A 27,132-nucleotide genomic window follows, 5' to 3' on the forward strand; every position below is an offset into this window, starting at 1 on the left:
GAACCCCTGGGGGTACCTGGGGATACAGGTGAACTGGGCAATGGGAGAACTGGGATTCTTTTCCCCGAAGTGGGCACTGGAGAACTGTATTTGGATAACTTCCCCACTAGTCTTACACCCATGATTCTGGGATGTGTTCATTCCCCAGTTTACCAGTAGCTAGTTGGTGAGGTAATAATTAACTGGACACATGTACAGTATGTACACCGTTTTGATAACTCAAAACAATTACGGAGGGCAGGTGTCAGCTAGGCCTACTATGTATACGTTTAATTATAGTAAGTGCCCAGTTCATTAAAAAATAAGATAAAAAACACTGGCCTAATTCAATTCTCTCAAGTGCCCATGAGTCCTCTGGTATACCGTCCTGGACCCCCCACTTTGACAAATGACAACCACTGCCTTTCTGCACGATGACAGCCATCTTTACTCTTACTGTCTGTTTCCGTCCTGCTGCTGCCAGCCGCAGTCTCATTTGTTTACTGTGTGTCATGGGCTTGGCAGGAGGGGTGAGGAGGGGGAGACAGACAGACGGGCATGGATGGTGGAGTGGAGGGAGCCCGGGGAGGAGGATGAGGGCATGACTGCAGGCACTGGAAGGACGTGACAGATGGGACGTCCTGACTGACCACGACCCCACTTGATAAGGTCAGTCACGTGACGGCACCACAAATAAGGCAATTAACACACATTTAGCAGACTCTAGAGGTGTGCATACTGACACACAGAGAGGATATTAGACACGTTTGGGGATCTCATCTTACAACAAGCTCAGTGCTTAATGAGTCTCCCAGTTTAGTAGACCTTGTATTGTGAATTTGTACTTCCATGTACTGATGTTCTCATGTCTTACTAAATAAAGTACATCAATTAATGGTCGTTTGGGGGTGTATGTTATTTTAAATGAACGTCGTGCTAGTAGATTGGTTAGATAAATGCTGCAGTCAATGAGAAGGTGCGTTTTTTTTGTCATAAGTGCTCTGTACGTCACGCTTTTGCACTACGTAATGAGCGGACTCTCTCTTTTGCTGGTGTTTTGACCAGGTGGGCGTGGTTTTGAGGTTAGGCATAAATCCTGTGAGGTTGGTTAGGGTTAAGGTTAGGCATAGTTTGTGTGAGGTTATGTTTAGGGTTAGGTTTAGGCATAGTTTTAGTGAGTTTAGGATTAGGGTTAGGGATAGCTAGGCATATAACCGCGCCCACCTGGGCGAAACACCAAAGAAAGAGGGAGTCCTACGTAATGAGAGGGAGAGAGAGAGAGAGAGACGCGTTTCTCAAGGTTAAGTTAGTTCAGTGGGAGTGTCTTACAGCACCACGTGACAGTGGTGCGAGGTTACTGTGTGTCAGAGCTGTACTCAGTGTTGCCAGGTCTGCTTATTATAAGCGACTTTGGGCTTCTTTTTCTGTTAAGTCGCTTTTAAATATTGGCTTGTTGTGTGTAGTTGCTTATTTTTGGCATGTTTCATAATGTTGTTTAAACCAGTTGTTCTAAAATATTTCATGTCAAGGACCCCCACATTAATATGTAATAATTATCCAAGGACCCCCCCCCCATCTAAAAATATTCTACATTTTCCACATTTTTTCAAGATTATTATTTTTTTTGTAGAGCTCATCCGCGTTGCATCGTGACGCGTTGTGAGCTTGTAAATTATTTTCAAACAGTCGACTTATATAAGTTTAAAAGTGCTCATGTGACATATATATTTATTTTGGGCTTGTTCTTATAGACCTGGTTGCTTTTTTCTCTCACACAATCTGGCAACACTAGTTGCGCTCTCCTTCTGAAGGGACGATCAGCTGCAGAATGACGGTCTAATGTACACCCTCATGTCTGCGGTGGTCCGATCACCACTGCGACCGCAATGACCCCAACAAAACATCGTTTATATGGTGTTTTATTTAGACTTATAGCGGCTGTCGTTCGTAGTTTTCAGTAGAATGATTTGATACCACTTGCCTAGAATTGCATCTACAGGCAGCATATTGTACCGTTGCCAAAAACAGCACTAGCGGCCGATTTTATTCATTTCAAGTTTAATTAAATGTATAGCCTACCGTTTGTTATATCACAGTAAAATCATCTATGTAAGGATATTGGTGACTCTGAGACTATACAAATGTAACCAAATGGACCCTCCTTCGGCCATGCTATGGGTCATTTGGTTACATGTGTAGGCTTACACTCAAAGTCAAAAGAACCCTCGGGATTTGCTAGCGATAAGACGTTTTTAAAATAAGCATCAGCCATATATTTCCTTCTGGTAACCTTCATGGCTCCCTCCTCCGTACCGTGCATCATCCCACGTCCATCTAGTCCTGAAAACCCTGACTGTCATATATTATGCGACAGTCATGGATGAACTTCAACCTTGTGTTTGCACGTTCTCCCTTTTTGGCCCGTACATCTACTTAAACGTTCATATTTCAAGTCTAAAGTGTTGACCCCATGGTTACGGATGTTACAATTATGTACGGGCCCTCATAAGTACCCGTATCGTCCGTATTGTTCAATAAAAAGCATTGTAATCTGATCGGCAGCCTTTTTCTCCGTATTTTCTCCATGTGCTTTCAGTCACGTGACCCTATTGGTTGGGAGGTGTATTGCACTCTGATACATTATAACTCTATGAGAAAATGGCCACTGATCGGATTAAAATGCTTTTTATTGAACGATACGGAAGATACGGGCACTTATGAGGGCTCGAACAGAATCTTAATATCCGTGGCCATCGGGTAAGCACTTCATATTTGAAATTTGAACGTTTATGTAGATGTATGGAGCAACAAGGGAGATAGTGCAAACACTATGTTGAAGTTCATCCATGACGTTCGTGACAGACTACCGTCGTGCATCCATTCCATGGCTGGTGCTGTTCTGTGAGTGAGACCTCCATGTGAGTGAGACCTCCATTACGCACCACATAGACACCCACCAGGTGCAGGTGGACGGATCACCAAGGGACGCTGCTGCTTCTATTTTCTAAAACGCTGTTGGAACAATTTCTATAGGCGACACACACACGACACGTCCATTTGTTTTTCATGCAAAGCCAGCAGCAGTGTGTGAAGCGGTTGGACGTCGTGTGTGAGAGAGAGAGAGAGAGAGAGAGAGAGAGAGAGAGAGAGAGAGAGAGAGAGAGAGAGAGAGAGAGAGAGAGAGAGAGAGAGAGAGACACACACACACACACACACACACACACACACACACACACACACACACACACACACACACACTGAGGAGCACAGCAGCTCTCTCTCCCGCTGTGGCTCGTCTCAGATATATTGTAGCTGCTCTTTATAATCTCATCCCAAAGCTCGTCGGCCGAGTCGCTGCTGCTGCTGCAGAGTCGATGCTGCAGTTCTGACTCCTGCAAAAAAGGAGCGCGGTGGGTTGCGCTGCGACAGACACACACACACAGACCCGATGAGAAGAAAGACATGCTCGCCTTCGTTCTGGTGTCTGGGTCGCTCTGGATTATATTAGGTGAGTTCTGAACAAAATGCCTTTTTTTCCTTCTCCGTTATAAGCTTCGGTCTTCTTGGTGATGATGTCATCTAAGCTTATTCTTTGCATATGGGTTGATGATGAGGCGCAGTGTCGCTCATTCATTCATTGCCGGCTTCTTATTTCCTATACAGACCGTTGGTGGATTATTGTTATTATCTCTTAGCATCCGTGAATTAGCTTCGGCCATTCCAATATAGGCTAGGCTACACAGTTGTTTTTGGCAGATTGCTTAAAATTGCCACGTTTTGCCTGGAAATGTTGCGGTTGGGTTACATGGACACACCAACCGGTGACATTTTGATTTAATCCACGATGCACGTGTAGCCCAACCTAGTTTCAACAATATGGCATAATAATAATGATGATGATGATAATAACAATAATCATAATGATGATAATAACAGTGGCGGGCAGCGTCTGCTAACCTGCTACAATGTTGACTCTATAGCTTAGCCTTAGAGCAATGCAGCCTACATTTTCTTTCCATAAGCTATAGGGATATTTGAGATACTGCCTTCCTCAAACCCTTTACTGCTTTCACATAATAAAGGCATTATGTGCAATGTGCTGGCTGGTTACTGTAATAAACATATAGTTCTATTTATCTTGGCAGATCGATGCTATTATTTTCATCCCCGTGGAAGTAGAGGATTATAATGCTGGTGGGGGGAAACAAACCACGGAGGCCCGTTGCCATTCTAAGCCAAACGGGATAAAGTGCCGTGTGTCGGCCAGCTGCTATAAGGTCCTGTGACATTGTGCATATGAACCGAACCGGACGCACGTCAAAAATTGTATGCACGCATGTCTGCCAATGACGCGACGGCGTCGCTTGCCAAAAAAAAGAACAGATCTACAAGCTATGGGGTTGCTTTGCTAGGTTTTAACCACTTAAACCCCAACATCGGTGGGGAAAGCATTAGCTGAAAATAGCAGATTGACAAGCTCACAACATCGATCTGCTATTTTTATATGTCGATCGGCTATTTTCAGCTAAAGCTTTCCCCAAAATAACAGAAAACGGAAAATACACTAGTATTGAGCCCTGGGGGACTCCGGTTACCCATATGGGATTTAAGCGGTTCTTTAGCTTAATTTGGAATGTACAATATAAACGTGGCAGCAACAACAAGGCCAGATAGCAGCGAGGACATGCCATGGTTTGCCGGTGGATGTGGGGTAACAATATTTTGTCCTCCATCACTGATGGAGAGGAGGAGGAGGAGGAGGGACGGCCCTTTATTATTCTTCTCATGTGCTGATTGGTTGAAGGGGCTTGGCTCCTACCAATCAGCCGCGGGAGCGCTGCAAAGGCCCGCTGGTGATTGGTGGGAACTGTCCAGGGGAGAGGGGTGCTGAAACCATAACGGCCTACCGGCAAACCACAGCATGTTCATCATCTCCAGCCTCCATCTTTTCCCTGAAGCAAATTCCTCTGTGTTTATGAAACCTCTTTTTCTATACATATATATATATATATATATATATTTTTTTACAACCAGACATATTATTGTGCCCTTAGTCGTTTTATAGATGTAAATAATAGTTTGTTCATTTAAAAAAAAAAAAAATAGCAAAGTGATTTGATTGGGGGTTTAAGTCTCCAGTGGGACACATTTACAACACCCCCCCATGAGGACATGTGCTAGCAGTACCGCTCAACATTCAGCTAGTCATTGTACCCTGACCTCACCACGCCACACCTCACTATGAATAATACATTTTAATCACCATCTGGTGTAGCCTACTACAACACACAGACATGTAAACTTATTCCTTTTCCTCCTTAATAATTAATACAAAGGACAGTCGTGAAGCTCCACCTTAGAAAACCACACACATGCACCTAAGAACAGGCTGTACTCCTAAAAAAAGAATTGTATAAAGTATCAAACAGACAATCATTAAAATGATCGTAGATTGAGTTACCTGACACCTAATCATGTTGACAATAGGGAATGGGAGGGTTGCTGTGGCCAGGCAAGTTATTCAAAATTGTTTCCAATAATTAGGACAGGGATGCCAACCCCATTATTGAAGATGACTCAACTAATTTAAAGCACATTTGGATGCCCATATCATGGATGCCAAGTAAGGGAAAAACTATAGCTGTCAGTATTAATCACTTCAACCCTCTAGATTTAGTGAAATGGAACTGAGTTGGCTCTGTACTTTGGCCGCTTTTTTCCCTCTACACCAAATCTCTTCAGCAAAAACAGCCAATAGACACAACTTTAGAGCTTGTTGTGAGCGTGTATCTGCCATTTTTGTCCAATATTCCCCCCAGAATATGGATGCTGGGGTTAAGATAAAGTGGTTAAAGTGGCTAAGATATTAAGAACGCATAATGTTGACATCAGGTCTTTTTACTAGTCGATCTCAATACATGTGTAATCAATAATAATGGCCTCACAGTGTGCACTCAGATAACACATGACATCCGTCTCTTTGTTTCTCCACTACCGACTGAGTGGCTCTTAGCTGTTTCAGCATGCAAGTGTGTTCTCACTTCTCATTCTTTTGTTGTGCTCTATTGGGCTCTATTGACTTATTAAGGCAAAATGCTGAAACAGTGATTCTGCCTCTTCTGATGCATATCACATGTTCAAGTGGTTTTCTTTGGTCATTCTTCTGAGAACATATTGTACTGGCTGTGTAGTAAACGTGCACAGTGTTGTGGTTGTGGATGGGAGTCGCACGGCCCTCTGTGCATTACCATGATAAATACCCCAATTCAAATCCCTATGTATAATTTTAGCATTTTTAAAAAGTCACGGTTGACAGTTTAATAAATACATTTGGCTTGTTTTTTCCACTTTCCCGAAAGCTGACATTTTGACGAGGCCCCCACTTGACAGCAGTGGGATGAAGTCTGACCACAATCCCTTTTTAACAGTCAAATGTATCAGGGAGGGGCATTAAGAGCTGTGTGTGTGTGTGTGTGTGTGTGTGTGTGTGTGTGTGTGTGTGTGTGTGTGTGTGTGTGTGTGTGTGTGTGTGTGTGTGTGTGTGTGTGTGTGTGTGTGTGTGTGTGTGTGTGTGTGTGTGTGTGTGTGTGGTTACTTTGAATATGAACACATGTCCATCATACAAACCACCAACAGCCATAATTTGCATATGTTCTGTGGGTGTACAGTAAACATGTATGTCATACCAGGTATGTCTGTACTGCATTTGTGGTGTGTGTGTGTGTGTGTGTGTGTGTGTGTGTGTGTGTGTGTGTGTGTGTGTGTGTGTGTGTGTGTGTGTGTGTGTGTGTGTGTGTGTGTGTGTGTATTAGTGTATTTGTGGGTCCATTATAGTGTAAGCTGAGAGACCTGTGCATCTTTTAGCGGTGGATGAGATGAGATGACACTGTGGGTTTATAGGAGGGGGGAGGAGGGCAATCAAGAGATACAGGGAGAGAGAGAGAGCGAAAGGGAGGGGGATAGAGAGAGGGATGGAGGGAGGGAGGGAGGGGGTTAGCGTACAGCGTCTGCTGAGCTGAGGGTGGTGTGATACGGAGGCCTGTGAGGTAGAAAAGAGGCCGCGGCGCTTCTCCCTCGTTCGCCTCGGCTGTAATCTCGCCAGTGGCAGTACATATAAGAAGGTAATCACCGGTTCTCCCAGGGTGACGTGATAACCGCCCGAGGCCCCCTAGACAATACAGACACACACCACCACACCGGCTCCCAGCTGGCCTGCCTCCGACTCCTTGTAAGTGCTAACCGGTCCCTGCTAGCATGTACCGTATAGCATGCCTCTCTCCACTGCCTGGCCCACAGCTGCTGCTCTGCTGTAGTGGTCTCACTGCAGAGCGTTCGCAGTCTGCATCTCGCTGGTACACTTCCTCCTCCTCTCTGCTCCCTTTCTCACTCGCTTTCTGCTCTCTCGCTCATTCTCGCTCTATCTTTTCACACGTTCTGCTCTCCCTTTCATTCCATCTCTGTGTTTTTTTCCCCTTCTCTCTCTCTCTCTCTCTCTCTCTTTCTCTCTCTCTCTCTCTCTCTCTCTCTCTGTCTCTCTCCCCCTCTCTCTCTCCATTGGCAATACGATGTATGAAGCTACCATCATCACTGCTTTCCATTGTCACACTGTAGCAGTGTCATGTGTGGCTCATTTAACTTCATTGTTAGTGACGAATGATCGCATTTAATATGACATAATAGTATTAAAATATAGTATAGCCAAGGTATAGTATTGTATATTAATGATAACTCAGGTACTTCTCAACATGGGGTCCGATGACCCCTAGGGGTCCTTGGGGGGGGGGGGGGGGGGGGGTTCCAGGCGAGCCCCAGGCTAAATGATTGATAGATAGGAACCAATTGGACCCTTATGGGTCATTTGGTTTCCATTTGTATACTATCAGAGTTAAATTAACACTGAGGATTTTACAGTGTAGATTGGGGTCCCAGAGATACGAAATAAATCATATCAAATGGGGGTCTGTGAACTAAAGTTCCACGCAGCACATAGACATACGTGGGCTGGTGGTTATAACTGAGGCTCCTAGTGACAGTGACAGGAACAGTGGTGACAGGGGGAGTGGGGTCTTATCTCCTGGAGGGTGGTCCCACTTGGGGGGGGGGGGGATAAAGAGGTCAAAAGGAGAAGGGTTGCACAGAGGGCTTTGCGAGACAGATTTATAAGAACACACACTTGAATGCAGATAGAAAATATGTAATATCAAGTTTTTGTTCCTGTGACAAAACGGGTGACAAGAAAGAAAGCGAGCAAGAGAAAACGCACTCAGGATATCTTTAAATAGAGAGAGGAAGTGGCATGGAGGTGGGGGGGGGGGTGGGTTACTCTTGGCCATCCGTCTCTCTGGGCTAATAGGCCTGTAATCTCCAGGCAGGTCTAATCGCCGGTGACGCTCCGCAGATGGGGAGAGGGGGCGGGACCAGCGGACCGTGTGGTGACGTTTCATCCTCACTCGAGTCACTGAGGACACAGGAAGTCTGGCTCGTCCTGTGCACAAAACGCAGCTCCCTGAGAGACGCTGGGTTTCAGTGGCATTCAATTTGTGACATTTTACAAGCCGTCCCTCTGGGGGACGAGAAACTGAGCCCTCAGAAGCACTTTCCATTTTGATTAGTTAAGTCACTTGTGGGAATCCTAATGCATTGTGGGTGGTTAGACGTCCTCTTTATCGCATTTCTAAACACATTTGCTTCTGTGAAAGGCTTGACGATCCCACCCGCTATTAATGATTCATTGTCAAACTCTAAGTTTGTCGTTGATCCTACTCCATTCATCATCTTTGCTGTCCAATTCAAGAGCATCTGTTGCCATTTCAAGCGTTTCCCTACACTGTAAAATCCTGAGCTTAATTTAACGCTCTCAGTGTTAAATTAAGCTCAGGATATTATTGTGCAGGATCTCAGGTAGGCTTTGAACATTCAGGGGTCTTGCATGGATTGCTGTAAAGCTACAGTTAGTCATTCAAATGTTCATTCAATTCAATGTTCATTCATTCCAGTGCACAGTATATGTGCCCTAAATGTTTATCATTGAGGACATTAGATATTATATTCCATCAGTGTTTGACTGTACACATATGTAGCCCAGAGTGTGTGTGTGTGTGTGTGTGTGTGTGTGTGTGTGTGTGTGTGTGTGTGTGTGTGTGTGTGTGTGTGTGTGTGTGTGTGTGTGTGTGTGTGTGTGTGTGTGTGTGTGTGTGTGTGTGTGTGTGTGCGTGCGCGTGTGTGGTGTGCGTGTGCGTGTGCGTGTGCGTGTGCGTGTGCGGTGTGGTGTGGTGTGGTGTGTGTGTGTGTGTGTGTGTGTGTGTGTGTGTGCACGCACGCGACGGTGCACATAACACAAACACACATTAAGTGCAACGTGAATTCAAAAATTAGACCATAACCATAATTGGGATCATGAGAAAAATGCTTTGCATTGTAAAGAGCATGGTCACCAGTATCCACATTACTCATTCTACTGTAATGCCGTTTTTTCCCACAGATTGATGTGCCCACTAGCTTGCCAAAGGCCACTTCAGATAAGGGGTTGTGCCTAAAGTTTAGCTGATATACGTCCGTCTGTTTCTCTTAGTTTGGAAAAGCATGATAGAGTGAGACAGCACAAATCAGTCACAGAGACGCAGTGTCTGGTGAAAAGCCTGACCATTGCCAGAGTTTGGCGTCTGATGCTGATCCCAATTTTGGAGAGTCTACTATTACCAATGTTTTGACTGATATTTTGTCATAAGAGTATAATGTTCTAAACTATTTGAAAAACTTTGATTGAAGTTTCTATGTCAGAACATTTAACTATAATATACACGTAAGTAAATATACATGTAAACTGAACTGAACCGATCTACAAGCCTGTAGATAAACTCTTTAAAAAAAATCTTAACCTATAATGGCATGCCCAAAATAGGGACGCCAAGTTGAAAATGGTTAAAAATCGTGACACATTGGCTGCATACTTGCCGAAACTGATGTTGTTAAAAACTCAAATAATGACAAGAAGTGCGTTCGGAAATACAGCACTGAGCGCACTGGCCACTGGTGCGCAATTTCCGAACGCACCCAATATATATATCGGCCGGACCAATATATCGCTCTGGCTGTACTGGCTCGCTCAGTCAGTTATCTCACAAACAACATCCCAAGTTTTAATGTCTGGACAATATCCTTCTGCAGAGGCAATTTCATAGTCAATGAAATACTGCTGAGACGTGATTATTGCTGGTCGAAGACCTTACTCAATACCCCGCCAGGATGACTTGAAATATAGCCAGCCTTGGCAATTGTTGTTGGTTTCTAAGGAGACTTTATCAGTGTGAAATAGAATCGATAAGGTTTTGAAATGATTTCTTACGTGGCTGAAATTTATCTGATCACAGATGCTTGTAAAATGTGAAGCAAGGTGAAAGGACTTTTAAGATGAGCTAAAAATGCTATCTTTGTGTTTCGTGCCCGATTTCTAACCTGGCAATGTTAAACCCCATACTAACAATGTTTCTTGTTCATTTCCAGCTGCAAACCTGTGTTAGGTGACTTTTCCCCTCTGTGGCCTCGGTCTCATTACTATAATATCTACTATAATTAAAGAAAAAAACGTCCCGAGGAAAAAGGCATTAAAAGTATGTACCTTTTGACAATGTTAAATCTTTTAAACCGACCCCTGTCATGTCACTTAAGTATATCTTCTCTCTGACCTTGGCTTCCGGTCTCTCTACACCTAATTATAAACAAAATCATCAAATCAATCACCGAAATCTAAATTGTCCTCGTAAGTAATTAACCAAAACTTTGCTGCAAATTAAAGTGCCTCATCAAAATGTCCAAATGCAAGGAAACTACAATATGACCATGAAGACTCTCTTTGCTGAGTAAACATTTGAACTACACTGAACACAAATCTTTGCACTGGGGCACCATAAAAGTCGTTTGGATTTTCTTTTATTTATTCAAACCTCTTTGAAGATCTGTACTTTAGACTTACAAAATTGTTTTTCTTATTACTCATAAATAACCCACTATTCAAGTTTCAAAGAGATTGTATTTGTCACAAGGTCATACTGTACTAGTATGTGCAGTAGAATGTTGGTGTGGCATACTGTACACTGCCACGCTGTGCTAAAAATTACTAACATAATAAAAACCAAGGTATAATACATAGTATTAAGTAAGTAATATAGTTATAAAAACCTAGGGTATTCTAATAGTATAGTGTAAAGTGTTGAAAGAGACCTTATTGTTGTGCATAAATACAGCATCAATATACACAGACATTGGTGTAGAGAAGGACCATAGACTATATATAGTACAATTTAGTTGGAAATGCAACTTCCCTGGGTTACTGAGGTAGTATATACTGTATATGCAGTATATATATATTGAAGCCACAGGACAATATACAGAATAGAGAACATACAGAATATAAGTGGAAGAATAAATGAGCAACCGGGATATACAGAATGTACATTCATACAGTAGAAGTAACCGTACATGTTATAACTACAGCAATTCAATCGGAACTAATACAACCCAAAGAATGTACAATTTGTGGAAGAGATGTCACAATAGCAAACGAAAATGTGTGCTGTTTTTGGAGCTGTTGGAGGAAAAGCAGAAGTGAGGACATTTCCTCAGTGCTAATTTAAGAGAGTGTAAAAATGGTCCTGGTAGTTTAGGAGTGTAAAAATGGCCCTGTAAGGGAACATTTGCACACACTCTGAGTTAAATTAGCACAAAGGTTGTCACCTTTTTGATAGATGCTAGTTATACTGTGCAGATAGATTTACAGAATGTTGGTTACTTGTTGACATGTTTTGTTATTTAGATTTCTTTTTGCTTGAACACAAATGTTAAGAATATTATTTACATAGCATGTTGTTTAGACAGATACTAGGTTTTATGTTCACCTGGTATCCTAGTTTCTTTGAAGCACTACATTGTTCTCTTTGCACTCTATTTATGAGGCCAGTCGTTTGTTAACTAAGGTTCATGCCATTTAATCTGATTTTGCACTTGCAAATAATTCTGGATAAGAGCGTCTGCTAAATGACTGTATTGTACATTGTAAATGAAAAGGTTCTATAGGGACAGTAAAGAAAACTTAACTCGACTTCTCTTGCCTGCAGTGCAAAGCCCTGTTGTGTGAAAATGGATTGGATTGGAAAAAATAGAGAGTGAAAATACTCTCTCTTCCACTTAAATTAGCACTGAGGATTTTGCAGTGCAGGAGGATGTGAGCGAGGTCAGTGATGCCGTTCTCGTGCAGTGGTTCTGTGGGTCATTGTGGGATGCTGCTGTGCTGACATGCTGTTCTCACCTCAGCTGTAGCAACAGTCCTTGTGCACTTAAAGACCTGCATGTGTGTGTGTGTGTGTGTGTGTGTGTGTGTGTGTGTGTGTGTGCGTGCGTGCGTGCGTGCGTGCGTGCGTGCGTGCGTGCGTGCGTGCGTGCGTGCGCGCGCGCGCGTGTGTGTGTGTGTGTTGTGAATGAGTGTAAACGGCCGTCCACACCAAGAAAATAACTATGAAGATATACTGTAATGATGTGAGCACCACACTGATGAACGATAGCATTCTGTAAACATGTTGGAACGTGAGAGATGTGTTGAATATGATTCCCTGTACATTTGGATGGATTCAGTTTGGCTGTCAGTGTTTCTACTGCTCATCAAATCTCTCTGAAAGCGATCCCCAACCTTATCATTCACCATTGTCATTGTCGTTATAGATTTAGTGTGGACTCTACCATCCACTTGAGTTGGAACCATTTTTAAAACAATACATTTACAGTTATCATTATAGTTATCGATCTTGGTGTAGACAACCCTTAATGCTTACTTTATATTCCGTGGTACGAAAAAGTATGAATCAGGCACAAGACAGGTAAAGTCAGAGAGAGAGAGAGAGAGAGAGAGAGAGAGAGAGAGAGAGAGAGAGAGAGAGAGAGAGAGAGAGAGGGGAAAGTAAGCCAGGTTACTATCGAACAATGAATTTACAACAGGACACTGGACACTTGCACCCCCCATAGAGAATGGCTGCTGCCCCACTGTGCAGCAGAGGATGACACAGCAAGACTACTCTGCCACATTGTGATTGTCAGTCAAAGGAAAAGAAGGACTATGTTTATCAAGGCAATATTATTTTATAGCATGAATACAGCATTAAAAAAGTGCAACGGCATGAATAATGAATTGGGGGGGGGGGGTATTACTAGTTTCACCATTAAGGCAGCATAAATTCACATACTCTTAACTCTGAAAACATTAAGGGTCCATCAGCCATGTCATCTAATCTAATCCACTTAAAGACCTTGCAAATGTATCCTTGGATTAAGGGTGAAATAATAATAATGATTATTATAAATTGATTGATGTGACACTTTCAAAAACAATCATTTATAACCAGCTTAACACAGCCTCTATATTATTGCGTATTTTTTATAGCGTATTAAAAAAGCAATCATTATTAAAGCAATTCTAAACAAGGTACACTTTCAATTGTGTTACAAAACAAAACATTGACATTATGAGGTAGGCTGTGGCAATGTCTCTTTTTGGTCAGAGCTTAGTCAGCTTGAGATGAGGCATTTTCCGAAGAGCTTGAAATGGTCACATGAGGTTGGCTTTAGAAGCCTGACACTGCATCTCAATGTGTGAGCTTGTAGACCTGCTATTTTAGCTTAAGCCTTATATACTTTGATGTATGACAAACAGATGATTTACTGTACAAGCTCACAAAAATTAAGCATACTAGGGCAATGGGCGCTGGGAACACACATCCTCCAGTTATGTACAGTACCTGTTGTACCCGTTGTCAGTACTGAGTACTTAGTGCAGTTGTGAGCTTGTAGATCGGCTATTTTCGACAAAGACATTAGTGGAGCGGGGAAAAGGGGTTGGGTTAAGGGGGCCTAATATTAGTAGTAGGGGTGCCCTGGGGGACCACGGTCAATAAAGTTTATAGGGTTTAAGTGCTTAACACACACTTTGCCGATCATTTAAATCATTGGAGTGCACACACACACACACACACACACACACACACACACACACACACACACACACACACACACACACACACACACACACACACACACACACACACACACACACACACACACACACACATACATACACACACACACTCAAACATACACATGCAGAACAACAGAACAACACATGCAGAACAACAGAACAACACAGCCTGTGTGGAACCAATGAAGGGTTTTCATTGCTCTTGTATCTTTCTATAATAGCATTTTTAAAAAGAAGTTCTACTTTGCCATAAAAGGAGAGAGCCAACCCCAATAAGCACCAAAAAGCTATTTTATAGGACAATAATCATCTATATCCTACTATCCTACTTCATACTAGCCTACTATAAAATTAAGAAGTCATGCTGTCCTGGTGCATTTTTCACCCTCATGCATGCACCCTCAGTGGGTTGGACAATCATCTGAACACTTTCCCCACATTTATGCTGTTTATTACCATTTTTGCTATGGAATATGTATTCTCATAATGCCTAGAGTAGACCCATAGCCCGGAACGCCATGCAGGGGTTTTATTGGTTGATGTTTGGTTGTGAGGGTGACAGTGGTGCGTGATTTGGGACCGCACTGGGGATTTGGGGAAACCACAGAGAAATAGATGGAGACGTCTTGTGCATCCGTTCGCTGTCAACCTTTGTGGTGAAAATACGCTAGTCTGTTATATAGGTTAATAATTGCTTGAATGGCCGTGCTCTCTCTCTCTCTCTCTCTCTCTCTCTCTCTCTCTCTCTCTCTCTCTCTCCCCCTCTCTCTCTCTCCCCCCCTCTCTCTCTCTCTCTCTCTCTCTCTCTCTCTCTCTCTCTCTTTCTCTCTCTCTCTCTTTCTCGTCTCGAGCTGATGATGATGATGATTGTTAAAATACGCTACGCTATAACAATTTGAGGTATTTTTTACTTTATTGGAGTATTTCCAGTTTTCTGTACTTTTAGTTCTACTCCAAATACATCTCACAGAGACAAATATTGTACTTTTATTCCATTACAATTATTAGTAAACTTTAGTTACTAGTTACTTTGTAGATTTTGATTATTATTACAAAACATACTTCAGCCCTATATACTGTATATTTTGGCCATTTGAAAATAGCCGATCTACAAGCTCACAATGCCTTGCGATTTGACGCATTGTGAGCATGTAGATCGGCTCCGGGCGCTTGGTTTCCCCAAATCCCCAGTGCGGTCCCAAATCACGCGACAGTGGTAGGGGTGTGTGATTTGGGCTCTTGAGTCCCGCCCCTCTATGAGTCCATTGGTTGCTGTTGCTTAGTTGGACAAAAGTCCTCTCTCTCCATCCACTACCATTGAGAAAAATGTGTTTTTCATTTGCCTCGTAGTATGGAGCTCAACATTGGGGAACTTTGTCTGGGCGTCAACCAATAGGAAAGACACACCGTGGTCGACCCTATTTGGCAGGCATTTCGCTTATAGTTTTCTTTTCGTAAGCCAACCATCACATATGCAAGGGATAATGCATGGGGAGGTAGTCATTATTGAAATTTAAAGCCCGACAGGGCGATTAACCACCGAGGCGCAGCCGAGGTGGTTAATCGCGCTTATTACACGGCTACTTAATAAATACATTAATACATTTACCCAAAAGTAACAACAAAACGAAGTATTTCCTTGCTTACGGCAATGAAAGTATTCCATAAGTATTGGGCTGGGCGGACAAGTTCGCCTCGCAAAAACAAATGACAAAATGGAAAAAAACTCGCCCCAAAACACACTCGCCCCCCATTCTATTTACTGCCGATTTGCCTGTAATACCGCCGGATTTGCCCCGGGGCGACTGTGTTTTGGGGCGAGCGTTTTGGTATTCCCCCGTTGTTGTGCCACGATAAACAAGGAAGCGCAGTGGATCAAATAGAATGACTTCTCGGTTATTGCATCGTCTATTTCTCACTTCAAATGTTTTCAAAAACATTCTTGAGAGCAACGTTTAGTTGTAAATGACATTGTTTGTTTGTTTACATGGCTGTCATGTTGGATAAAGCATATAACCAAGCAGCACAGGTTGACATGAGCAGGTGTTCTGAGTCTCTGATTACACAGCGGTCCGTTATAGAGCTCATCGGTCATTATCAAGAAATAATGACCGATGACTGACCAATCAGAATCGAGCATTCAACCAAGCCGTGTAATAAAAGTATATAAGAACTACATACCAGAAAACTGGCACTGCCCACAACCTGGGAAATGTAGGGGTTTGACGCCTTGACATGCGTTGACTACTTGACTTCAACATTTATTATGCAAATGTGTGCGGTCACACATGTATTAATGCAGGGGAGTGGCCAACACCTGCCAAGGCGAAATACCCACATCAAAGTTCACCAAAGGTGAACTCCACATGAGGCACGTGGCGCGAAATTGCTTTGCCGCCGGAAGCTCCCTCCCCTTCGCCTGCATAGAATGGAAGTGAGCGGGAGGCAAATATTAAAATTGTGTATGTGTGAGTGTGACCATATCCATATGCTGGATATGGCCCCGGGGCTATACTCACACATATCACACGAGAGAGAGAGCTGGCTCAACTGTGCAAAGTTATAAAGGACTTTTGATTTAAACACATAGCAAGCAGCGGGCCGTGCAAGGCTGGGCTATATACTGTAGACTTTGCACATTAATATAAACCTGTGTTGTTGTTTATGTGTGTGTGCGCCAATAAAGTGCAGAAGTTTTAATTACAAAACGGTCTTGTTAATTGTGTCGGCAAGAACCCACATTAGCACTCATTGTTATCCTACTATAATTCTAGTAACCTCTGTCTGTAGTGGGTCTGTAGTGGGAGTAGGTGAAGCTACCCGGTTCTCCTCAGTGGCTGGACCAATTGCTCTGATTTTGCACACAGCCATTGACCATTACCATCTGAACTTAACTGTGAAGCCCGTTTTTCAATTTCATCAAATCTCAGCTTCTTATTAGCGTTTATGTGTAAAACACTGTCGCCATGGTTACGGGGCTGCCCAGCTATGGGACGAACTGCCTCCCGGGTTGCCAGATCATGTGCGCATATCCCCCCACGGATGCGTCGACCGGGTATGGTCTAGTAGTAACTAATTGGCAGATGGGGCATTTACAGTATACAGTTACATGGGCAGTATCAGTGTGTTGGTCAATTATTTTATAATTGCACATGGGCATTGACCAATGTAAGCGTTTTAAGTCTAGTTGGGGTGCATGCATATCCGGGTATGGATGGACTAGTGAGGAGATTTATTAATCTCGTATAAACCTGACAGAGTAATTTTCATCAAGGTCTACTCTAGTGTCATTTGATTTAATTAGGAATACTTCACTGCTGTAAAAGTATGGTACTATAATGATACTATCAATAGAGATCATAATCATAATAATAATGATAAAGTGAATAACATGACATTTTGATGTGCTGTCAGATATACGATTTCCTCAAGTCGGACAGTCTCCTGTCTGCTGGCAATCGTGCTGGGGAAGCAGTGGTTCAGGAGGTAGAGTGGCCGTCTAGGAACTGCAGGTTCCCGGTTCGATGCCCAGCTTTTCCTGGCTCTGTGTCGAAGTGTCCTTGAGCAAGACACCTAACCCCTAACTGCTCATGATAAGCAGGTTATTACCTTGCAACGGTTTCCTCCATCGTCTGTGTGTGAATGTGTGAATGTAACACACACTGTAAAGAGCTTTGGATGAAGACACTATAGAAACCCAGAGCAATTAACCATTCAGATCCATTCATTACAAATCGACCTTTGGAAATAATAAAGTTGACCTTGACCTGTAAGAGGCACAGTGACCAAGACAAGTGACAATATATATAAAGAAGAAAACTACAGTCTCTCCATATTTCCCATTCAGTCCTTCATCTGCTCACCTTGTCTCGCTCTGCCTCTCTCTCTCTAGTGTATGTACAGTATGCATGTATGTGTGCGTGTGTGCTTAAGGCTGCATGTTACCCTAATGATCTGAATTCGTAAATCAGTGGATTGTCTATAGGTCATAGGTCCCCTTAGGTCGTCTTGGGCTGGCCTACTTGTTGTCCCTAGAGTTGCAACAAAACACAGTATGCAACTCTACGGTATGCGCCATGGGATGAGGAGAGTGTGGAAATCAGCCATGGGAGAAGACATCAAGAGGCGGCTGTTTGTAGTCAGTACTGCTGTATGGGGCTGAGCCATGGACCCTTACAGCACAACAGGAAAGGGCCCTGGATGGAGTCTACACAAGAATGCTACGAATGGCACTAGGCGTCACATGGGCGGACCACATCATAAATGTGGTTCTCTGGGGACTTACCATGGGTCACAGAGAAAGTCAGAGAGAGAAGGATGAGGCTGGCAGGGCACTGCGTCAGGCACCTGGAACTAGTGGCAAGCAAACACACACTATGGGAGCCAACCCAGGGCAAAGCCAGGAAAGGCAAGAAGCGCACCAGCCACATAGACGCACTGCAGTGTTGTTAGCTTAGCTAACAACAGTGTATAGCTCAAGACCCTGATGCTAGATAGGAGAGTGTGGAGGGCAGCGATTCAGGAGTCCCCTGTTGGTGTTGGCATTGATGCGTTCTTTCAAATCCATCGCTTGTGTGGTGCAATTCAAAAGATCGCATATATGCGTTCTTTTGAATTTTCATTGTTTTATCTGTGATCGCCCTGTTCTGTTTATTTTTCATCATAGGTTTCGTTTTCCACACACACACGGGGATACGGTTTCATGACGCAGATTCCGTTTCCGGTTCTCTTTTTTTTCCCCGGTCATTTTAGGCCAGAATAGGGAAAAACACGTTTTTTCACACGGTATAAAAAAGCTCCACTTCTATTTTCTTAAGTCTGGGTGCCGAACAGTCATCGTAGTCGTGTATCACATCGTGATACACGACGTGTATCACATCGTGATACACGATGTGATACTGATCGGACGTTTTCGCCCGATCAGTGATTGTCGAAAACGTCACATCCGGTTATGACGTATTGACAGTTTGAGCCTCTTTGGGGGGGTCGAGCGAGTCAGCGAGTTATCAAGGTGTCTATTTGCTGCTCTCTGCTGGTAGATCTGTCGTATGTGTTTAAAACCACATCCAGACAATTTATTTGAATGAAAAATTACAAAATAAAATAATAAAAAAACACGCAAATCGCTGGCACAGGGGTGAGTACATTATGAATAAACTCTGGCAGTCAATGTGTTAAGACTTTGACAGGGGCCAGTTTGTAATTGCAGCCTCTTGAAGGTGTTTTTTAGGGCGGTTTTGAAAGTGAGTATGGTTTTACACTCTTTTACTCCTTTAGGTAGGGCATTCCACATTTTTGTTGTATAGCATGAGAAAGAGTTCATTCCCTTGTTTGTGCCAAATCTGGGTTGAACATGATCAGTGAGCTGCCTCTGGCGTTATGATTATGGACTTAATTTACGTTTTTTGACAGTTACATGGGTATCCCAATGTTGTGGTGTATCTTGTAGACCAGGCCCATTGCATTGCTTTACTCTGTCCTCAACCCTGAGCCATCCAACCCTGGCAGAATGAGCAGGGGTCTATACTTGATCCCCTCCTTTTTTCCCTCTACCCCTAATCTCTTCGATCTACAATCTCAGAAGGCATCACAGATCTGATATTTTGGCCAAATCTTCACCTATTTTTGCTGAATATTCACCTGTTATGACATGCCCAGAATAGGGTTAAAAGGGGTTACATGGGGCATCAAAAAGTTGTTTTGGGTGCGTTTGAATAGAAAACCAACTAAAGTGATTGGCGTTAAATGTATGCATATGCACAAATGTCTTCAATTTAAGACATCTGTGACACAGCTGTCTTAAATTAAAGACAACATTCTTGCTTTGATCTATATTGGAGGCCATTCTCTCTCTAGACACTGTAGACCTCTCCCTGTGGTGCTCTGTGGAAATCGTCAGTATAAATAACTTGTATTTATCATTCAGCAGCCGAAAGTTACATACAGAAAACACAAATAACACCCGACAACCACCAGTGGACTGTTGTTTTGAGGCTCTCTAGCCCAGGGACATTGGTGTGTGGGTATATCTTTACTGCTGATCACTATATATAAACCTGGCACAGTGGCACAGTGTTATTGCTGTGCCCAGGTGTACCAGGACACTGCCTGTCAACATTGTAATACAATAAATATACACTTCCACTCTTATACTGGGTTGGTCCTGCACAGTAAAATCCCTAGTGTGAATTTAACCCTGAGTGTAAAAATAGACCCCCATTTGGGTGAATATGCTAGCGGTATGAACGTCTGTCCCACAGCTATTAGGGCACAGGTTTGATACCTCTTGTGTCCATCATGTGTTCAGTATAAGCAATGTTTACTGTTAACCACTTAAGCCCTATATGCTGTACTTCGTCATACAACAATTACCAAAAACAGCAGATCTGTAAGCTCACAACATGTTGCATCATGATGTCTTATACATTTATTTTATCTATTTTTCAAATATATTTTTTAATCTGAGAATTTTGTTAAAGTGACCCTTCGACATTGTCCAATTAAATATGAATGTGTAAACAAGTAGGAAGCCCGCCATGGTGCGGCAGTTTGTCCCACATCGACGTTTAGTCCTGCACATGCGCCATTCATGTAGCCGGCCATTCGCCGTCCCCTCTATGATGACACAGCAGAAACCTGTCCCCTCTATGATGAGTGATACACAGCAGAACAGCATGAGGCCATTCCCTGTCCCCTGTATGATGACACAGCAAAACGTGAGGCCATTCCCTGTCCCCTCTATGATGACACAGCAAATCGTAAGGCCATTCCCTGTCCCCTCTATGATGACACAGCAGAACAGCATGAGGCCGTTCTGTAGCAGACAGCCAATTGGTAGGGAGGCCGTCTTGGAATCAAAAGGTTCCCGAGTTCGCCCCCCCCCACCCCCCTAGCCCGGCCCGTGTCCCTAAGCAAGATACATAACCCCTAACAGCTCCCCACCGAGCCCTCTTCAGCGAGCAAGCCATCTGCTGGGTCAATGCAGAAAAGTAATCCCCCTCAGGAGGACAATATACAGTAGTACTCTTTTCCCCCCTGTCCCCGTTATTATGACATAGCAGATCAAAATGAGGCCTATAGCAGATCCTGTCTTCATTTGAGTGGGTCATCTCCTATAGGCACGGTTCCCTGATGTTCTGTGTGTATACGTCCGTGCATGCGTGCATGCGCGCTCGCTCGCGTGTGTGTGTGTGTGTGTGTGTGTGTGTGTGTGTGTGTGTGTGTGTGTGTGTGTGTGTGTGTGTGTGTGTGTGTGTGTGTGTGTGTGTGTGTGTGTGTATGCATGCATGCATTGCATGCATGTGTGTATTGTACTGTATGATCTCCATGACAGCACATAATATCAAGCTAGGGCTAAAAAGAAACAGGACAGATGACCATGTGATTCAAACAAATGCAAACCAATTAACACATTATGCAATTTTGAGGGACATTATAATCCATTGTGGATATTTATATGCGTCATGCTTTGTGTGGAGCATTCTCTTCTGTAAACGTGTTTTAAATGTTTCCCTCTTCTCTGAAACACAAAGTTCACAAAGCACACACATCCAAACCATAACATCGCTGTTGCTTTTTAAAATAGAAATAGAGTCTGCAGACTGGATCATGGTGTATTTATTAAAAAAATATATATATATCTTTTGTCAAAATAAGTGTTACATAGCTCTTTATTTCCATAATAAAAATTGTCCCAGAGTATTTGTTCAGTAACAGGGGTCTCCCTGTCTCTATAGCTCTTTAGTAAACAGAAAACACATTTTCAGGTCGGGATACCAATTTCATCCAATCAGGAGAGTGAACTTATACAGAACTAGAGGTTCGGGCCGCTACACAGCCTTCTCACCCTTACGTCGCACTGTCAATCCGACCAATATGTCTGAGTCATAGTGGTGGGGGCTATACATTTTAAAAATATAAAAAAATCAATACATTATGAAAAAAAAAGAAAATTGTAAGAACTAGTAAAAAATATCAGATCTGAAAGCTCACAACGCATCTGCGTTGTGAGCTTGTAGATCGACTGTTTTCACTAGTTTTGGTCCCGGGGAGAAATCAGTGATTACTATCACAATATCAGTCTAAGGAAGAGCAGAGACGCTTGAAATGTTAACTAAATCAATACACTGTGGGAGCATGCATGATCCAGTTTGCAGACAATATATTTCTATTCCTTTTTCTTAAAAAAGGTCAGTATCAGTTCCCTATTAACACATGTAACTGACCTGGGTATAATACGTACCAGACATTGACGGGATGCAGTTAATTTCTCATTTAGGGTTACTGGAACTGACTGTAAAAAAAAGTCCGGAATTAAAAGTACCAAAAGTAGAAAGTACTCATTTTGCAGAGTGTCCCATTTCACAAGTTTTCAAATGTATAAATTGTATACAAATCTTTTGAAAATAGCAGATCTACAAGCTCACAATGCGTCACATTTTGACGCATTGTGAGCTTGTAGATCGGAGCTCGTAGATCGGTATATAAGGTTGAAGTGGTTAATGTATGTTTTGTAATAATAATCAATATCTACAAAGTAACTAGTAACTTAAGTTTTCAAATAATTGTAGTTGTATATTTGCCTCTGAGATGTAGTGGAGTAGAAGTAAAAGTACTGGAAAAAAATGTTTTACTTAGTTACATTACACCACTGTTTTGGGGCCAAATCACAGTCCAGTGAAACTACGACAGGGAATTGACACACATGCAGATCGGTGGTGGGAATTATGAGCAATCGATTATGAGCAATAGTAGTACTTTCATTTCATGGTATAGAGCGATGTTATTTCGCAACACATTTACATATGAAAGAGGAAGTTGAGGTTCTCAATACCATAACTATTTATCTATATAGAGAGAGAGAGAGACAGAGACAGAGACACAGACACAGACACAGACACAGACAGAGAGAGAGTGAGAGAGATGAGCAGGCTGGTAGTTTTGATATAGCACTGTCATTGCTACAGTATGCAGAATTCTGCATGCTTGCTGGGAAATGCATGCCTCACGGTTGTGCCAGTAACCACCACCATGCACCAACTGGAAGAACCACCACATATACAGACAACAACAACTGTCTGACTTTTCTCATATCCCCCTCTGAGCTCTCATCTCTGGCAGCCTGCGGATCTGACTCAAGGTGAGGAGGGCCACATCCACATTCTGCCCAAAATGAGAGCACATAGACAGATAGGAGAAGTGCAGATACTCTGTGGTGTCCATATCTTCTTCATTTTCTTTCGGCTAATTCCCAACACGTGTCGCCACAGCGGATCATCTGTTTGCATCTGTTTCTGTTCGGCATAACACCATTGGTCAGATGATGTGGGTTGTGGTATGAGTCAATGGCTTTGCTGGGCAGAAAAATGAATCATCACAGCTAACCATTGTTTAACGGTAACCTTATCTGTCTGTCTGTCTGTCTGTCTGTCTGTCTGTCTGTGCGAAAGAGAGGGAGTGGAGAGAGAAAGAGAGAGATCTTGGTCAGCATCAGTCAGTGCTTCAGTTAAACACCACTCCTCTTCCCCTGTGCTCTCCAGAGTTGAGTTCCACACTGATGGAGAAGATGCAGGCCCCGGAGCTGCTGAGTGGCCTGAGGATACCAGAGCTGGACGAGTTCAGCCAGTTCTTCCGCTCCCTGCCCACGTCCACGCTGGTGGGCATCGGCGCGCTGGCCGCCGTGCTGGCATACTGGCTGGCCACCCGCCCCCGCCCCATCAAACCCCCGTGCGACCTGCTCCACCAGTCTGAGGAGGTGCCCGTAAGTGTCAACGCTCACCTCCAAGGGAGAATGTCCTGCAAGGACTGCATGCATGCAAGATAATAATAATAATATTATTAATAATAATATAATAATAATAGAAAATAAGATGAGAATAATACAAGTTAAGAAACCGTAGACACCAGGGGTACAAACCCTTTATCGGCATTGGGAAGTGTGCAGAATATGGGGGGGAGAATAATTTAGTAGCCAGTTCTATAGAATATGCAATAAAATGTATAGGCTACACATATATATGCAGGGGTGCACATAACTGGTGCGCAGGTGCGCATGCGCACCCAAAATAAAAAATGCGCACCACATCAGGCGACGTGAGGCGCTTTTGCGCACCAACAGCTGGGACAGGAATTTCGAAGCTTTTATTTTTTAGCAAAAATAAAAAATAAAAGCCTGGAGATCGAGGCTAGGAATTTACTTTCTGAAGCCACACTCACACAATCACTCTAAAGCACCCGTCGGCTCCATGTACAGCCATTAGGCACAGGGGTACATCGCCTCGCATTGCCTCGTTGCGTGCACGCAGCCAGCAGCGGCTGTTAGAGGCACTCGTCACCGATGATGAACGCACCGTAATGGTGCAAAATATGCCGTGAACGTCCCAATCTGGCGGATAAAATCAGCGCAGCAGCACAGGGCACCAACCTTGGGGGCTTTATCTAACAGCGTGAGAAAAAAAAAACGGCGAAAATCGGCGGAATTTAGAAGCAGAGCGTCCTTTTCTTCTCCCCCGCCCCCCCCCCCCCCCCGTTGACAAAACTGTCCGGTGGGCACCGTGCTGACCCCCCCCCCCCCCCGTTGACAAAACTGTCCGGGCTCACCCCCCCCCCCCCCCCCCCGTTGACAAAACGGGACGGGCGCCATGCGCACCAAGTCACATGTCCAGGTGCTCTTCTGCGTACCAGACCTAAAAAGTTATGTGCACCCCTGTATATATGTATGTACATACATACACACACATACATTAATGCAATGTACAATATGTGAAAACTGCAAAGGGGTGTTTACAGATCGAAAGCATTTTTGTTTGGTTTGGTTTGGTTTGGTTTGTTTAGTTTAGTTTTGTTAGTTTAGTTTTGTGTTTTGCGTGTTCTCTCCTCCGCATCATCAGTGGACATACCCTAGGTGGGGTTGGCGAGAGGGCCTTTCCGTGTGGAGTTTGCATGTTCTCCCTGTGCCCCCTAGGGTAGGTACCCTCATAAAAAACATGCAGTAATACTGCATCTCTATACTGCCTCCCCATGTCAGCTGGGGCGCCTGATGGAGGGGAAAGGAACTGGTTAGAATAACGTGTTCCTTCCACGCGTTACGTCCTACCGGGGAAACTCCCCCTGCCAGGTGATAAAGCGGCCTGCTCACTCCTCATGCATTGAAGGAAGCATGAGCCCAGTTCGGGGCTCTCCCCAGGCTGGCAGAGGGAGAGTAGCGCCCAGTACAGCTTAGGCAATTGACACTGGGTGAAAAAGTCGGTCACAAAAATCGTGGGCTAAAAATTATGGGGTTTATGTGGGGTTTATAGTCAATCAACAGAGCATACTACAGTAGTATGTAGGGACACACCTCTACTGCCATGCTAGCCAAACCAAACCCACCCAGGCACCCACTGTGGTTTGGTTTGGTTTGGTTAGCAGTCACCCGTCACACTGTCCTGCCCTCTGTGTGGAAGCTGTGTGAAACTCCTTTCAACCTTTTCGGTAGCGTGCCTGTATTTGACATTTTTAAGCGTGTTGACAGTAGCTACAGTAATTGACGGGCCAGTAATAGCAACCTGACCTAGTTTGTGTACAAAACCACACGTGCACGGAGGCACGAAGGCACACGCGCACTCACACGCGTGAACCCGCGCACACACACACAGAGCAAGGACTCACATCTGCTTTGTGTGTCATGGTTCATTTTTTCTTGCAGCTCAAGCATATCCACATTTTTCACTTAATGCCCTGAAGCCTTTTATTAATGCTATGAACTGTTGGTCCCTCTAGGTTTTAACAATCCCCCCTCAATGCAACATAACAACATATAATGGATTCCAATGCATGGTGTTATGTTGAGGAGGGATTTTGCATTGAGGAGGCATTGTTATTGCTGGTCCAGCATTTTTCAGGACATTCCCAAAAATGTAATGAATGTCCCCAGGCACACCACGTCCCACGTGAACAGAACAATGTCCCGCATTTCAGTGATCATGGTTAGAGAGAGAGAGAGAGAGAGAGAGAGAGAGAGAGAGAGAGAGAGAGATAGAGAGAGGGAACACTAGTGTAACATCCGTGTCATAAATCAGTGCACAGTTGTGGTGAGGTGTGCTGAAGCTCTATACATGAGCAGCAAACTGGAAATGGACCAGCTTTATGATGAGTTGTGTGTTGCCATGGGTGCCAGAGATCTCAACAACAAGAGAATCCTGTCTCTTGTTGCTGAGTGCTCAAGCATACAGCCAAACATACTGAACATAAATACATACCTGGTATATTAATCATCCTATCACCAACACTTTTGTCAAGATGCTGTTTTCATTGATGAACCGATCAATGGAACCACTGCAGCGTTGCTGATCTAGTCAAAACTGAAATATAAGCGAAGGTGAACTACAGCTGCACATGCCACCCATTTAGCTTATCTTACTGTAGTTGCGTGCAGGTTGAAAATAGCCGATTTACAATCTCACGCTGCGATGCGTTGTATGAGCTTGTATATCTGCTATCTTGCTATATCACAATGGGGGGGGGGGGGCCAAGTTCCGCCACACCTCAACTGCCATGCTAACCAAACCAACCGACCCACTGTAGATTGGTGTGTCCATACATTGTATGCTCTGCAAGTAAGGAGCCTTTCGCGCTGTGTGGCCCATAGGGCAGAAGCCTATCTTTTGCTTCTGTAGCGTGAGTACTTGTGGTGTACAAGTACATTCCCTGGACATGACGCTAGTATGTCGCAGGGACATACCCCCAATCCAATCCTTGATGCTGAGTACCAAGCAGGGAGACATTGGGTGCCATTTTCTCATAGTCTTTGTTATGATCTGGCCAGGGGATTGGACCCCTAACCTCACAATCTCAGGGCAGACACTCTAACCACAAGGCCACTGAGCTGGTGGATAGTCTGTGGATTGACCATAAGCCCCACAAAACAAACCAAGCAACATGAAGTGCCAAAATATGAAGTGCCCAAATAATGACGGCAAAGCACACATTCTCGTACAATATTGTCCTTATGCAATGGTTACCAACAAAATAAAATATACAATCCAAATATATTCATATTGCACTCGGGTGGTGCAGTGGTAAGTCGCCTGCCCACCACCACGGAGGTTGTGGGTTCAAATCCACAAGGTTCATCCGCCTTTATCGCGTGTTTA

General features: G+C 43.7%; 1 protein-coding gene across 2 annotated transcripts in view; it reads left to right on the forward strand.

The window, feature by feature from the left end:
* Positions 1-560: 560 nt before the first annotated feature.
* The window catches only part of acsl6 (acyl-CoA synthetase long chain family member 6), a 65,050-nt gene continuing 38,478 nt past the window's right edge, over positions 561-27,132 (forward strand). The window contains exons 1-3 of one of the 2 annotated variants that reach the window (XM_084073362.1): positions 561-648; positions 3,318-3,487; positions 23,539-23,759. In XM_084073362.1, coding sequence (XP_083929488.1) covers positions 3,442-3,487; positions 23,539-23,759 — 267 coding nt within the window. In that variant the 5' untranslated portion in view covers positions 561-648; positions 3,318-3,441. Of the gene's footprint in view, positions 649-3,246; positions 3,488-23,538; positions 23,760-27,132 lie in introns of those variants that run through there. The other variant, XM_084073361.1, reaches the window with a different exon arrangement.

This window comes from Gymnoscopelus microlampas (genome assembly GCF_963454915.1).
Source record: "Gymnoscopelus microlampas genome assembly, chromosome: 12".
Classification (NCBI taxonomy): domain Eukaryota; kingdom Metazoa; phylum Chordata; class Actinopteri; order Myctophiformes; family Myctophidae; genus Gymnoscopelus; species Gymnoscopelus microlampas.